This window comes from Anastrepha ludens, chromosome 5, assembly GCF_028408465.1.
Source record: "Anastrepha ludens isolate Willacy chromosome 5, idAnaLude1.1, whole genome shotgun sequence".
Classification (NCBI taxonomy): Eukaryota; Metazoa; Arthropoda; class Insecta; order Diptera; family Tephritidae; genus Anastrepha; species Anastrepha ludens.
The window spans coordinates 55031661-55048917 of NC_071501.1; the positions used below are offsets into that span (position 1 = coordinate 55031661).

Here is a 17257-nt window from a genome sequence, read left to right on the forward strand (position 1 = left end):
GCAACATCAAAGTTTCGTGTAAGATTCACCGCTAGCGAGTATAGTTATATCTCATTAAACTGGTATAACTCACTAACTATCTTACAAACACATTCAATTTAAGGCATCTATCCCAGCGTTGCCAATATATGTTCACTTATACCAGTTGCTTCATTTATTCGCAACTTGCTAACGGTTGGCGAAAAGAAGAGGCCTTACGTAAGATAAAAAATTATTAAAAATTGGAAATATCCCTTAAGGGGGCAGATACCTGTAAAATTTCGATTTTTTTTCAGAAAATGTTAATATAATCCTTTAAGAATATGTCAAAAAAATTTTAGAACGTAAATTTAAGTATTTCTAATATTATAGATCGTCAACCCTGACTCTATTCTTTGTGTTCGAGCACTGGGAGAGGTATAGTTACGTTGTATTCAAACTTCAGACGCGTTTTTGTCAAAAATATATTTTTCGAATTGGCGTACACGACAACTCGAAAAGTTTTTCGAAGCAAAAATAGTAGGAAAATTCGCCCCAAAATTCATTTTTTTTAAAGCATTTTATTCAGCGAATTTTTTTTCCATTTTAATTCATATAGAAATTATGACATTAATAAACAAATAAATTTTTGGTTTTTTGTATTCAGGTCACTGACGCCGACACTACAATGTCCGCCGATTGAGAAGCCCCGCTGCGACCTTCCTGGAAGAATTGAGTGTCCATCCGCCATTTTAAGTGGTTAAAATAAAAAAAAATTATATTACTTGAATTAAATAAACTGTATGCCAATTTTGAAAAAAATATATTGACTTCTTCATTTTAAATAATTTTAATGAAAATCAGGGAAAATTTGGCCGTTTACAGGTATCTGTCCCCTTGAAAACAGAAATAGACAATGCCCATAAGGTTTAAGGAATGTTTTTTTTTTAATGAATTAAATAATAATGGAGTAGTTGTATAAACTATAGCAACTAACCAGCAATCGAGCTTCCGATAAACTTAACTTGAAGATACATATGAAAGTTAGGAATTAATCGGACAATGAGAAAGCTTCTTTTAGCCAACTTCCGATTAAGTCTAATCCGTAACTGCACTTAGTATAATGGTAAAACAGACATTTGCTTCTTGCACAATTGTTTATTTATTAAAGAAACAAAGCAACAAAGAAGCGGGCCACATTGGCATTCAAAATATCAAATCAAGAGAAAATGCCAAGCAAGAAAAAAAGCAAATCAGCTGCTCTAATAATATCACTTTGTACAGATTCGCCTTGTGTCATTGTTTAATACATTTTTTTGTATGTAGAAGCAAATGCCTGCTTTTGAATATACAGCTAAAATTAAGTTTTGGAAAAATACGAAATGAGTTTTATACATACATATTTCATTTCGAAGTAGTGTCCAAGTAATCGCATACGATGGTTCCAAATCTCTGACCATTGTAATATATTTTATATTTAATGCCAGATAAAGCAACAAAAGCGCTGTCCCTAAATGTACGTTGGTTTTTAATTTATGCCTCTATACTTTTTTGATGATCCTTGAAGGTTTTGTTGCAACGGCATGACCAGAAAATTGATAAGAGGACGTTGAACTATTGCCCTTCAAATATTTTTTTTAAATTAAGGAGCAGTGCGTATAGTTGGCAAATCATTTGTGAAGTGCTCACAATTAAAATAATTTTGATTTAAATTATAGGCTTCAAAGTAATTATTTGTAGGTAGTTTAAAGAACACCATTGAACTACCTGGTACACGAGATAAGACATGTCGAGCGTAATTATAAAGTATATTTTTATGTTTATGTGTTTTTTAATGCTCCTAATTAGGTCAATATTTAATTTTGTCCATACGCGTCAGTATGTAAAAAATTTTATAACACAATTAGAATTCAGCAAACTCCTTTGCACACTTTTCAGTGCTGGAAATTCGAAGCGCCTCTTCCTCATAATCATCAAAGTTACTAGTATCACCGGGCCCTTTACACCGTGGAATAAATGGTGCTTCAATTTTTTTCTGGAAGATTGCAATCCAGTCGGTCGACGTAAACCACTTTTGATTTTTAATATCATTGACACCTGCTTTTAAATTACCGTAACGTTTTGTTAAATCGACTTGCAAAAGATTGCGCAACAAGTCTTTCAAATCAGAGCCAAAATGAGAAGGAAAACGCACTTTTCCCGATACGATTTTTTCATATATTTGGATGGGTTGGTCTGCAAAAAATGGCGGGTAGCCAGCTGCCATTTCATACACGAGTACTCCAAGGGCCCACCAGTCGACAGCCTTGTTATAACCTTTAGATAAAATAATCTCCGGAGCTAGGTATTCAGGAGTGCCACATAATGTCCATGTGCGGCCTTTGACACGTTTAGCAAATCCGAAGTCCGTGACCTTGAGATATCCTTGTGAGTCAATCAATAAGTTCTCCGGTTTTAGGTCTCGATAAATAAGATCAAGATAGTGGAGGTACTCAAAAGCAAGTACAATTTGTGCAGCGTAGAATCGAGAATGTGGCTCCGAAAAACGACCCACTTTACGTAAATGTGAAAACATTTCTCCGCCTGGAACATATTCCAATACCATATACAAATTAGAATTATCCTTGAAGTGATAGCGGAGAGAAACCAGGAACGGAAACTGAATAGCCTGGAGAATACGTTTTTCGTTCAAGGTATGCTCCACCTGTTTAAGTTTAACAACCTTTTGTTTGTCAAGAATCTTCATGGCGTAATAGTCTTTTGTCGGTTTATGCTGAACAATCATAACGCGTCCAAAAGAACCGGTACCTAAGGTCTTAATACGTTCAAAATCATCCAGGCTTGCAGTATTTGTTGGATTTCGGCGCCATTTATCTTCAAATTCTTCTTTGGCTTGCTCAAGAAATTCCTTAACTGTTTCAGCAGCATCTACTTTCTTATTAGATGTAGTTGCGTTATTACCCATTTCGGAAAAAGTCAAAGGCTAATTGCTTTGCAAAAGCGCTAATGTCGCCCCCGATGGACTTTTTGTATACTTAGCTCGAAGTCAAATCTTAAATTAGACGAGACTATTCTACTTCAAAATATATGCAAAAAGTTGTTCAAGTTATACAAATATCAGAAGTATACTATCTCGGTTACTCGAGTTCATGTGAACTTGGCTTCAGTTTTGTATTTTATGTGATTTGTCTTTATTACACTTAAACCATACTTTCAGCTTAAAAATGCTCCTTTAATTTTTTAATAGCCCATCTATAAATAGAAAAGGATATGAATGAAAAGAAAAGAAGAAAAGGGTATATATAGAAAGGATAAAACGAAAATTTTTGCAAATTTCAAAATATTCGAATATTTGCTAAAATTTCCATAACATTTAAATTACTGCAAGATAAAACAATGTTTCGAAATAGCTGCCTGACAAAGCTATTTGTATGTTTGTGATAAGCATGAAAGGCGGTTGTATAGGAAAAAATTTTCCAGTAAAAAAATTTTCTTGTCAACGTCTACCCTTTCAGAGGAAATACATTATTTAAATTCATCCATTATCTAGGTAATTTTTTCGTATGGTTTCTTTTAACTTTGAAAGTGTGTTTTAACGTATTTCAGATCATTTCCAAATTTCAGTGATAATATATTCAATAAACCGATTAACTCTTGATAGAAAAAAGGTCCGATTCTCATGTTTTCAAATAAAACTAGACCAAGTTTATTCAATGACCCACAAAAGAATAATGATCATATGTGAATCATTGTACTTATATAATAAACTTAAAACATTTTTTATATACAAACAAGTAAAGAAGTGCCAAATTTGGTCCAGACCGAACTTGGACAAATCAGCGCATGCTTTAGTAAAATTTAATTTGGGCATGGGCTATTGTCTGGTCTCACTAATATTTACGTCAGATCTAATTGATACTCGTTCTAAAGTTGAGTTTTATTGTGACGTTATATAGTAGATGTGCACAGATTTACACAAAATTTTTATTTCAGCCTGTTCCTTTTTCTTTGCGGATATCTCTCGCAATTTAACTAATTAATAAAAAATATTGAATGTAACATAAATAACGAATTTCATTCAAAGATGGGTCCTGGAAATGATGCTGGGCGAAATGCCAGATGTCCCAAAACGCAAGAGCTCTCACCGCGGTTGACAAAAAAAAAGTCAAACACGGTGGAGGCAATATGATTTGAGTCTCTTGGTATGGAGTCGGAGCTGTAACAGCAACTACCTTCCATTTAGCATATTAATAAATTTAATAATTTTATAAAAATAATTATAATTTATAATAATAATTTATATTAGTATTACATATTATAAAAATAGTTTAATATATATAATAATAATAATATTTAATATATACAGTCATGGACAGATAAATAGCACCTTATATGTTAAGTTTTTAGTGCGAAATTTGCTTTGATCAAAGAAATTTGTTTGTTTACATTTATTACCGTTATTAAGCTTACATTTATGCGAGGAATTTACCGTTTTTTATCGATGGAATTTTTTGCGTTCTATTTTATTTATGCATATTGCTGTTTTGAAGTGGACACAAAAATAGCGCATTTTAACTTGTGCAGCGGAGAGTAAAACTTTAATATTGTTTCAGCGATTTTTAGTATAATTTTTTGTTTCATAAATAAACTTTTAAAGCAATTACTAAAAATGGGACGTGGAAAACATTGCACGCCGGAGAAAAGAGCTCTTATATACCGTATGAGTCAAAACGGAAAAAGCTATACAGAAATAGCTGAAATGCTGATGTGCTCTCGGAAAATGGTTTATAATTTAGTTAAGAAAGATTCATCGTATCTAAGCAAAAAAAATGGAAAGAAAACTAACGCGGAAAACTGATGTTAATGTGTCATACTGCAAAGACAGTGAAGCAATGGCTCAGAAGAGAAAAAATTAATGTACTGGATTGGCCGGCGCAGAGCCCTGATCTCAATCCCATAGGAAATTTGTGGAATGACGTTAAGGTCAAAATCGCTAGCAAAAATTTAAAAAATTTTGATGATTTGTGGACCGCAGTTGAGGAGGCTTGGTACTCGATTCCAAAGGAAAGATGCCACAAGCTTGTAGAAAGCATGGAGCGACGGCTTGAAAAAGTAATCAAAAACGGTGAATATAGTACAAAATACTAATCTGGTAAAACAATATTATTACTTAACTATCTGATTTGTTTACTATTTTTACTTTTATTTCGAATTGGTTAGGATGTGCTATTTATGTGTCCAGGAGATTTCGTGGCAGTAAATAAGTTTTTATTTTTTATGTTGCTTTTCCCCCAATAAAAAATAATTATTTAAAAACATATTCAACTCTTTGCTTTTAATATATATAATTGGCGCGTACACCCTTTTTGGCTGTTTGGCCGAGCTCCTCCTCCTATTTGTGGCGGGCGTCTTGATGTTGATCCACAAATGGATGGACCTACAGTTTCAAGCGGACCTCGAACGGCAGATATTTTTATGAAGAGCTTTTCATGGCAGAAATACACTAGGAGGTTTGCCCGATAGGCTCCTTACCGTGGAAGTGTGGGTTGTGGTGGCGGTTAGTGGTGCCGGCCTATCAGGGGGAGTAGTAGCCGTGGAGGCATCAGACGCCTGCTGGCGGGAGCTACACGTGGCCACATACCGTGTGGACCACTCCCTATGGGTCTTAAGGCCTGAACAGGTGTTAAGGTGGCTCCACCCGTTGCACTTATTTCACCTAACTGAGGTAGAGTTCGGGTGGAGCCGTTATGGCAGACGCAGCAATAGAATACTTCTGGCCCAGGGTTGGATTCAATTCCAGCCCTGAGGAGAAGCATTTGGAGCAAGGTTACTGCATGGGTGACGTAAGGGGTGGGGTGATATGCTGTTCACTAGACAGGGCTAATTTACTGGGGCGGCAGCCCTTGGTCGGGAAAAACCCCCGAGTCATTCCGGTAACGTAGAACCGGCTGCCATGGGAATGATGGTGTTATGTTTGATCGATGTGTTTGAAATTTGTTATGGCAGAAAAATGTATTACAGAAACAGTAATTAACTGTGCACACTGGCTCCAAATCAAAAATTTTTGGCATAAATTAAATGTTTTTTCTCAAGTTTTAAACAAAGTATCTGAAAACTTTAATTGATCAATTTATATAATATACAATAGCAACCCTTGATTTTTGTAACTCCAGCAAAGTTAGCTGTTCAGTCATTGATGAACTTTTCAGTAGTGAGAAATTAATAGTTTTTCGATTAATAAAACATATTTAACATGGAAAATAAAGAACAAAGAAAGTATAATATATTTATAACAGCTTACATTTGTAAGTATGTTGTCGTTCTTATTGAATGTTTTCGTCTGTAGGTATTTCATACGAAAAACATGAAAGTGTTTTGTGCTTCGTAGCATAAAAGTTACACATATATCTGCACAGTGGTATACGAAACTAATAATGCTTTGTTATTAACTAAAGTGTATATAATACAATAGTCACAACCTTTTTTTGTTCGTTTTGGAAATTTTGTGATTTTTTTAGTTAACCCACAACTCAGCTATTCTGAAATGATTGGAATTGATATAATTTCAAGTTCGGCGTTCCAAAAAATAAATAAAAATATCCACTGATATCCATTTGGTTTCCCTGGCGGCTAAGATCACAGCATTGCCAATATATGTATGGTGAATGTTTATGCTCTTACAACAACAACAACGGGATCAACAGTTTTGCTCCAAGCTACGTTTCGTTACTGCTACTAGCTCAGAGCAGTAATTAAAATAAATATTAAGTGCTCTTTGTAGTTCGACTAGTACTAAAGCAGTGTATCGGTTTTGGCCAAATCCAAAATAGCGTGTCAGCTATTTCTGTCCTGCGCTCGCTAGTGCCGGTTGGAAATCTCGAGTGCTGACAGGCCCTGCAGCACTTGGTCTTCCTCTTCCTTGTCTTCCTTTTTGGGGTACCGCGTCCTAGATTTGCCTTGCTGGAGTGTCTTCTTTCATAAGGGTGACTTGGCCAAGCTGGCGTGGCCGCTGTATTTTTACACACTTAACTATGCCCACGTTCCTGCATGTCCGTAGCTCATACAGCTCTCGGTTCCACCGTATGCGGTACTCCTCACTAACGCGGAGGGGGCCAAAAATCTTACGTACAATGGTCTCTCGAATGGTCGCAGCACTTTCTCATCTGCTGTTGACACCGTCCAAGCTTTTGCGACATATAGCATAACGGGAATGACGAGCGTTTTGTAAGAGTGTCAGTTTGGTCCATCAAAAGAGAGTTCTACTTCTCAACTGCCTACTGAGCCCGAAGTAACACCTGTTGGCAAGAGTTGTTATCCAATCTGGTATATCAGTATACTGCAGGTTGTAAATAATGTGAATTTGTGCCTTATTTTACCTTTCAAGGTTGAGCTTGTAAACCTAAGTCGAAACTAATTTTCTTCTGTTCAAATACGTAATAAATAAATATATTTAGAAAATATCGTTTTCTATTTTTTTATACTTTTATTAGAAGAAAAGTTATAGCACTGAGAACTTAGATTTTTCGAGTGTGCCAATACTTTCTTTACTCAATTTATTTAATGACATGTGTCTATAAATAATATATCATATATATATATATATATATATAATATATAATTGGCGCGTGCACCCTTTTTGGGTCTTTGACCGAGCTCCTCCTCCTATTTGTGATGTGCTTCTCCACAAATGGAGAGACCTACAGTTTCAACCAGACTCCGAACGGCAGATATTTTTTATGACGGGCTTTTTCATGGCTGAAATACACTCGGAGGTTTGCCATTGCCTGCCGAGGGGCGATCGATATTAGAAAAAACGTTTTATTAATTTTGGTTTCACCGAGATTCGAACCCACGTTCTCTCTGAATTCCGAATGGAAGTCACGCACCAACCCCTTCGGCTACGGCTAATATATCATATATTTCTATAATTGGCGCTTAGACCCTTTTTTGGCTGTTAGGCCGAGCTACTTCTTCTATTCGGGGTGTGCGTCTTGATGCTATTGCACAAATAGTGGAACCTAAGGTTTTAATCCGATTCGGAAGGGCAGATATCTTTATGAGGCTGGTGTTTTTTATTATATGTAAATATTTTTACATACATACATATGTATGTACAAGGTGAAGTCCAAAATAAACATGGCGCCATCTTTTTAACGATTTAGTGCGTTGGAAGTTACATCCCTAGCTGACTTTCAGTGAAAGCTTGGTGACATTCGGTTCAGTGGAAGCGAAGTTATTGCGTCTAAATTATCAGTATGTTTGTGTCATCGGTACAAAAATGAGAAAACAAAAATCAAGACGATACTCATTTGTTTTTACGATTTCAAAGAAATTGTCCACAAGGAGTTCGTGCCAACTGGTCAAACCGTCAATGTAATTTTCTACTTGGCGTTTTGCATTTGGCCATGAAAGGAAAACGTTTTGGTCCGTAGAGGCCATCCAAAAGGCTTGTACCGACATCCTAAAGGGCATTCCGGTCAATGACCTGAAGCACTCTTTCGAAAAGCTTTTAGATCGCGCAAAACAGTATATCAAGAGCAGAATAAATAAACTCGAAGTTATCAGAACAAATCTCCCGTCGTTTCTATTTTAGCTCAGTCTTGTTTATTTTGGACTTCACCTTGTATATACGCAAATACTGCTACTGCATTTCACATTGATTGAAAAACAAGTGACAAAAATTAAAAAAAAAAAAGTAGATCAAATAAGACCACCCTAATATACATGTAACATACCCTAACACTTGCCAGAAAAAGTATCCGTACACAAAGAAATGAAAGGAACGTGTTGAAAAATTCGTTGTAAAAAAACTAAAACATTTTAAACTTTTATGAGAAATGTTTAGTCAGTTTTTTCTACAATTTTTATCCATTTTTTTAAGTACATATTTGAAATTTAAATTTTGCAAAACAAAAAACTTCACTACAACCAATCAGAAAAAGTTTCCGTACACATGAAAAGAGGGATTCCCCGCAGTATGTAGTGGCATATTCATACCCAATAACAGTTTTTCTTTAGTTTATTATTGCATACAAGAAATAGTGATGGCCCTCAAAACTAAGGAAATTAGTGTTGGCGAGAGAAAAATTATCCTGAATTTTAGAAATGAAGGTAAATCTCTCCGCGATCTTTCACTCTTCTTTGTAGTATGTTGTGAAAACATACAATACATTTGGTTCAATTGTGTCAAAGCCACGTTCTGGTCGACCCAGCAAGCAAGTTCGTGAAGAATGAACCATATTGCAACCAGTGAAAAATAATCCTCAATTGCAGCTTCTCAAATATGTAAAAACATGTCAAATTCCTTTGGCAAGCATGTGCATATGTTCCCACGACAGTCGGTTCTACATAACCGGAACGACCCGGATTTATATCCGGCCAAGGACTGTCACTTCAGCAACATTCTCCGTATATGTATGGAGAATGCTTATGCTGCTACAACAACAACAACGACGATACTGTACGTAAAATACTTAAAAAAGATGGACATCGCGGACGTGTAGAAAACCGTACATATCCGAAATCAATAGAAAAAAAGCATGGATTTTGCAAATGAATATGTTAACAAGCCTCCAGAATTTAGAGAATGTGTTCTATTTTCAGATGAAAGCAAATATTGCATATTTGGCAAGAAAACTAGTGTGGCGTAAGAGCGATGCAGCGCTCGAAAAAGGAAATCTTGTACCAACTGTGAAGCATGGCGGAGAGGTGTGATGGTCTGTTTTTATAGAGTACACAATGGATCAATTTTCTTAAATAAATATTTAAAAAACTAACACGATGCAAAGCGTTCAACAGTTAGAGTTTGGTGATGATTTCTGGTTTCAGCATGATAATGATCCCAAGCATTCGGCATTTGTGGGATTTACTGTTGCGCAGGATCCGTCACCACAGCTTAAAACGTAATAATTAATGAATGGAGCAGAATTATCAAAGAGGATACTTCTAAATTGGTTCATTCCATGCTACATCGACTTGCGGAGGTCCTCAAGCGGAAAGGTTATCCCACAAGTTATTAATACCTTTTTTTTTTTGTTAAATATGAATACTCTAACCGTATATTGCAATGTACGATTACTTTTCCTGCTTCGAAGTAAGGTTTTTTCTTTTTGTTTTGTGAAATTTCATTTTAAAAGATGTACTTAGGAAAAAATGTATAATGTATTGTAGAAAAATTACTGACTAAACATTTCTCATACAATTTTAAAATGTTTAAGTTTATTTTACAATGAATTTCTTAATATGTTGCTTACATTTCTTTATGTACGGATACTTTTTCTGGCAAGTGTATATCATATATATACATATATCAAAGTTTTTGAATTTATTGGGGAAGTTAAAAAAAGGTTCGACATGTTTTTTCCTATCGCTTTTTATTGATTGCAGAAGGAAGCCACCATTTTTTTGTTTGGGAAAATAGTGATGTTTCAACCTACTTTCAAGCTGTTGTTGTTGTTGTTGTAGCAGCATAAACATTCCCCGTACTTACATACGGTGAATATTGCTGGAGTGACAGTCCTTGGCCGGATATAAATCCGGGTCGTTTCGGTAACGTAGAACCGACTGTCGTGGAAACGTTTTTTTTTTTCAAGCTTTTGTAATCCATAGAGGTTGTACCATGCCCAACTCCTTTGGTAAATTTTTCCTAGAAACGTAAGTTTGTTAATTTTTTAATACCTCATGGCATGAAACGCCAAATGATGGAAAAGAAGTTTTTTCTAATAGTGGTCGCCTTTCAGCAACCAATGGAAAATTTCAGAGTGTATTTTTGCCATAAAAAAGCACCTCATCAAAAACCATCTGCCGTTCGGAAGCGGCATAAAACGGTAGGTCCTTTCATTTTTGAGAAAACATCAAAACGCGCACCACTAATTGAAGGAGCTCGACCAAACAGCCAACAAAAGGGGGTAAAGGACAATTAATTATGTATTACATAACGATATTAAATTATTATATATATTTGGCTGTCGTAGCCGAATGGGTTTGTGCGTGACTACCATTGGAATTCAGAGAGAAAGTAGGTTCGAATCTCGGTGAAACACCAAAATGAAGAAATAAAAGAAACCGCCGAGTGTATGAAAAAGTGTCATGAAAAAGCTCTTCATAAAAGATATCTGCCGGAGTCGGCTTGAAACTATAGGTCCGTCCATTTGAATATATAAGATATTATATATATTAAATTATTATATAAAATTATTAAATTTATTAATATGCTAAATTAAAGGTAGTTGCTGTAACCGTTGAAGAAATCAGCGCTTTGAGCTTATACTAGTGGGATCGAAGAAAAAATTTAATTATGTGAAACTTTGAAAAATTTAACCCGAAAATGTATTGTACACATAAAGAATTTTTTTCATTAATTGGAAGTTGGATTTCCTGGTTTTGGTTTAATAATTTTAGAGAGAAGTTCTTGCGCTCAGAAATGATTTCACCATTAAATGCTTGGAAAATGCTTCATCGCTTTTCCCCTAAACACTGCTAATGGCTTCTTAAAGCCATCTTCCATTGGCCCAAACAGTTCAAAATTCTGAAAAATACACATTTTTGACAATGACAATGTGGCAAAATACAAAATGTTTCCAAATCATAGCGGATTTCACCCCAAAATAGTTGTAAATTCATGGAAAAAGCAACACAGCTCAATAAAAACTTCAATGAGTAAAAGTATTTCTATAAGGCAACCGAATGTTAAAAAAGAGAAATGCAAAGTTTCACATGCTTATTACACCACTACAAACAGATTTCCAATTATAAAAATATATAATCAATAAAAACAGTTTTCATTGTAAGTTCCCCGCAAAACACCTGTTCCCCAAACAAAGAATATTCGACTCGTTGGTTGTGTCAAACTCGTGTAATTATTGAAGCGGTGAGACAGCGACCACGTCGGGTAATTTCCAAAAGCGTACAACTTCTAAACTTTAAGATGTATTACGGAAAATATTGTAGGTCTAAAGAAGAGTACGTCACAAGCTATGTTTCAATGAAAGATGATTTTGATGTAACGTACAGAGTTGTGGTTTTCAATTTATATATGGGTGGTTAATGTCTATATCCAAAATACTTACACCTTTTTTCTTTTTAACACACTTTTATTAGGTCGGGTTGTATGTATGTATGTAACGGAATCTTTGAGCTTAATTTTCACTGGCTTCTAAAAATCTGATCGACTTGGAATTTTGCACACCAATCAAGGACCGATGACAATGCAATAATTTGATAAAAGTTTTCCATTATCCTTATTAGGATTGCCAGGATTAATATTTTCTTTTTTTACCTGTGGGCAAAAAGTAAGGTGAATTTGGTTGTAAAATGAAAAATCTTTATTTATTCTTGTAAATCAATTTCATCCCCTTCAAAACAATCACCTCTCGATGAAATACACTTATGCCAACGATTTTTCCAATCCCCGAAACATGCCAAATAGTCCATTTCCGGTATAGCCATCAGCACCTTCTTCGATTCAGCTTTTATCTCCTCAATCGACTCGAAACGCGTCCCCGGAGTGGTCTCTTGAGTTTTGGGAATAGCCAGAAGTTACACGGAGCCAAATCAGGCGAATACGGTTGTTGCGGAACGATATGCCTGGAATTTTTGGCGAAATGGTCACGAAAAACGAGTGCAGTGTGAGACGGTGCATTATCGTGATGCAAAAACCAAGAGTTGTTGGCCCATAATTCTGGTCTTTTTAGATGAATTGCTTCACGTAAACGACGCATAACGCTCAAATAATATTCCTTATTAACAGTTTGGCCAGGTGGAAGGAATCGAAAAAAACTGGCCAATGGTGTGGGGTAGCCGTTTCTCAGGCTCCCTCCACGAAATAAGGTCTTCATCCCGATTACTTCTTTATCACGGCCGATAACTGCATAGCTTTAGACTCACACTCGATAAGAAAGGAATTAAATATAACACGAATATATCGAATCATTAATTCACTGACTGCAATGATAACAACAATTTTCATTCATAATAAAAAATAGTTAAAAAAAAAACTAAAAAACACGCTTTTTTGCTAATCGAACTAAAATGTAGAAAAAAAAAATAGTTTAAAAAAACTGATTGACTATGACTGATCGTTCGATTTGCTATTACTTCATTATAGGTCTCTTTGCCATTAAAATTTATTTTATACTTTTTAGTTCGATTGGCAATAAAAGCGTGTTTTTTAGTTTTCTTAAACTATTTTTTATTCCAATAATTTATACAAGGTGCGCAAAATTAATCATTTGTTCTTGAATAACTTTTTTACTAAAAAAATGATTTTGAGTGATGGTAATCTATATTTTTACCTTTACCCGCTCTATTATTTTTGAAGTGAAAACTTCTTTAGAATCGTTGGGAGTGATTTGAGAAAAAGTGAAACGAAAAAAGCGACACTCTTGGCTACGAATATTACATATACACGTAGCGACGAACTAAATAACTTTTAGGCCAGCGCCGACAGCATGGCGCGATAGCCAAGCGGCTAGCAATGTGAGCTTCCGATCCAAAATCCTTGGTTCGAATCACAAGAAAAAAATTTTTTTTATACAGTTATTTTATTTTTTTATTTTATGATATGTTTATGAGGAGCTTTTTTTCATGGCAGAAATACACTCGGTGTTTTGCCATTGCCTGCTGAGGGGTGATCGCTATTAGAAAAATAGTTTTCCTTAATTTTGGTGTTTTCACCGAGATTCGAACTGACGTTCTCTCTGTGAATTCTGAATAGTAGTCACGCACCAACCCATTCGGCTACGGCCTATGTATAATTATCCCGCTCCTAATGCTGCTTTCGTCTCATTCTCTCTCAGTTTGTTTTACGGAAGGTTTCACTTCTATCGCGTCTAACCGTTAGACTGGTATTTTTTTTTGTCTAGGGCAATAGGAATCAATTCATGCCCACATTTGTTTGATAAATATTTCTATTTAGACCACGAAATAGATAATTACCAAAAAAAAAAAAAATCGTATTTTTGAACTTTCCTTAAATCAGGGAATATAAAATAAAACAAACATTAAATAAAGTAATAAGTTAATTAAATAAACCACATCATATGTATACGGTAAAACCTAATCCTCGTAAACCAAGTTTAAATTTTTAAAATTTGTTTATAGTCTGCGTAAGTAACCGCATTGATTTTAGCTCGTAAACTACCTGGTAAAGTTTGAACACAGGGAATACAACCTTCTCAAGTGTAAATTGATATTGCCAAACAGCTCATAAACAAAGTTTGCACAAATATTTCCCGTTCGTAAAACAGCACGCGTCAATTTGTAAGTATGCACGATTCGCCAACTTAAACATTTAGATGTATTCACCTAATATACAAATTTCTTATAAGCTAGGATGTACATCTTTTAGATGTAAGTAGAAATTAACTGTTTCGAAGGTATCTGCTGCAAATATTAAAGAAAATGGTGTAAGAAGCTCGCGACCATCAAAAACACCACTTAGTACTATATCGAAAACGAAAGACAAATAGCACAATATGGTTATACTCGTATAAGAGAAAATATCGATAGATTGGTAAGGCCTGTGAAGGAACACCGCATGATAATAATCATCTATTCAAATATCTACAGTAAACCCTTGACTGTTCCATCTAACCCCTTGTTGTTGTTGTATCAGCTTACTTACATCTAACCCCTTGTTGTTGTTGTATCAGCTTACTTACATCTAACCCCTTCCTTGCTCGCTTCCTGGTCTTGCCTATAGATAACGTTGTCTAATGTCGTTTCTATGACAATAATTTCCATGTTCCATGTTAGTCCATGGAACGACCCAGATTTCTTATCCGGCCAAGGACTGTTATTCCACAACATTCCCCGTACTTGTATGGACAATGTTTATGCTGCTACAACAACAACACCGATTGATGGTTTAACCGCTCTTATCATCTAATCAGGGCTAGTTGCTATAACAAAAGCAGCAGCATATTTATTTATTGATTTAGGTAAAATTTTACGACCTATCGATTTTAATTCTAAATAGCTTTTTTTTTAATCATTTTTAACGATTAAACGAAAAATGAATTTCCGGCTGTCAGCTTTCAACGTTTTTTTTTATAGTTTTAAGCAGGAGCCCTACTGAAAAATTATCAAAAGCTGTTAATAAATAAAATTTTTAAATACGCTTAAAACACACCATCAGTACTGAACCCTTAAAACCTTTTAATTATTACATATCTTTTGTGTATGACCTTGAAAACGTCATATATGAAAAAGACGCAGTTATTCTTACAATTTATTTAATGTGGCATTTGCGACATACTTAAATATCACGGTAGACATAAGTTTGATTTATTTTTAGCACAATATAGCTCTATAGAATGGTTTTGGATATGCAATATTCTTGCACACAAAAAAAGCTTCATTTAAAGAAGCAAATGGTCCAGTGTTTATATTGCGAAAACCATGTAAATTTCAACTAATCTAAAAATCAGAATATTGATTTGCTCCCGGGGTTAGAATATTAACAATTGTTGAAAGTCGTTTCGTATCATGTCATTATACCATTTTTCTGTATTCAGAAAATGTTGCTATACTTGTGCTATCTATAGATATATACTTAATTCTTCACCATATATTTGGGTACTTATGAGCGTTTTCTCACTTATCACTTCTTTATTATGTACACAAATCTGTTAAATACTTGTTAATTAATAACGCACCTAAGCAAATTTTTTCAATTTAACCCCATCTCAAATTAGTTTTAAGATTACATTTAATTTAACACCAACCGCTAACGCAAAAATGTTGACAGAATATACATTAATAACTTGCAATATTATTTAAATAAATATACCAGTCTACAACTTTACACTATTCACATACTTCACAAAATGGCGAATCACGGACGAACATCACGAAAAAGTTGAGCTCTGAGATTCTGCAATAATATCGATTGCTTGAGAAGTTTCACATTTGATATCGTTAATCGAATAATTTTTAAAACTTGAGGGTAGTCCATCTAGAAGTTGGAAATTATTTTAATTAGGCTATATATATAATACGTCGAAGGCCGCCGTAGCCGAATGAGTTGGTGCGTGACTACCATTCGCAATTCACAGACAGAACGTTGGTTCGAATCTCGGTGAAACACCAAAATTAAGAAAAACATTTTTCTAATAGCGGTCGCAGGCAATGGCAAACCTCCGAGTGTATTTCTACCATGAAAAAGCTCCTCATAAAAATATCTGCCGTTCGGAGTCGGCTTAAAACTGTAGGTGCCTCCATTTGTGGAACAACATCAAGACGCACACCACAAATAGGAGGAGGGGCTCGCCCAAACACTCAAAAAGGGTGTACGCGCCAATTATATACAGTAGGTTCTGTTTTTATGCGGCTTTTTTTTATGCGGTTTTGAAATAGTGCGGTTTTTTTTTAAATTACAAAATGCATGTCGACCTATCGGAAATTGTACATATAAACAAGATTCTAAACCAACTAAGCAAAAACTCATCACAGATTACATCAGAAATGCTAACCCTACAAGTATGGAAGATATATACAGATATAATTTTCAAAGAAACAATATTTTGTTTATGCGATTTTATTTAATTATTTCAGATTCATGCGGTCTATGGAACGTATCTATAGTAATAATATGGGACTAGTGCCCTTTTTTATGCGATTTTATTACATTATTTCAGATTTATGCGGTTTTAGCATTTGAAACGTATCTATAGTTTTACTATAGAACTAGTAGCTTTTTTTATGCTGTTTTTTTTTATGCTGTTTCTTGCGGAACGTATCTACCGCATAAAAACAGAACCTACTGTATATAAATTCTTTTTGCTGTGAACAATCTTTCTGTCATATTTCTGTTTTTTCGGGTAACATTTTTTTTCGCAGCACCTGATTTATGGCGATTTATTATATAGAAATGCAATTTGACACATTAAGCTGAAAATGCCGAGATATAGTGAGAAAGCAGAAATTATCAATCAGTACGCCAGATTCAACCTTCTCAGCGGAAAAATTCAAAATAAGTTTCGGCTCCTTATTCGTCTTTGATTTGGGGCTTCTTGGGCTTGCGAGTTGGTTTAATTTTTTTCACTGAAAGCAAATTCATATGAAATATACAATTTTTAATACAAAAATGATTTACTAACTTTGTTTTCCTCCCTTTTCTAATGTTTTAGACATAAACTTACCGCCAGGCCATCAAATTCCTATTGTCAAACAGTTGATTGTCATTGTGCCAATTTAGAATCAAATTGAAGAGCTAAACATTATGGTCTTCGTTACCCGCCGCATAGGCACTAGCGTTGGTTTTACAAAACCAAAATATATGTAGAATTCGGGAATGGTT

General features: G+C 34.8%; 1 protein-coding gene across 8 annotated transcripts in view; it reads right to left on the minus strand.

Moving 5' to 3' along the window:
* Positions 1–15839, minus strand: part of LOC128865245 (cAMP-dependent protein kinase catalytic subunit 1) — a 30078-nt gene extending 14239 nt beyond the window's left edge. For 4 of the 8 annotated variants that reach the window (XM_054105386.1, XM_054105378.1, XM_054105381.1 and 1 more), the window contains exons 1-2: positions 15615–15771; positions 1358–3210 (exon numbers count right to left, since the gene is read on the minus strand). In XM_054105386.1, the coding sequence (XP_053961361.1) occupies positions 1862–2923 (1062 nt within the window). In that variant the 5' untranslated portion in view covers positions 2924–3210; positions 15615–15771 and the 3' untranslated portion in view covers positions 1358–1861. The other 4 variants (XM_054105382.1, XM_054105384.1, XM_054105379.1 and 1 more) reach the window with 4 other exon arrangements.
* Positions 15840–17257: the final 1418 nt, after the last annotated feature.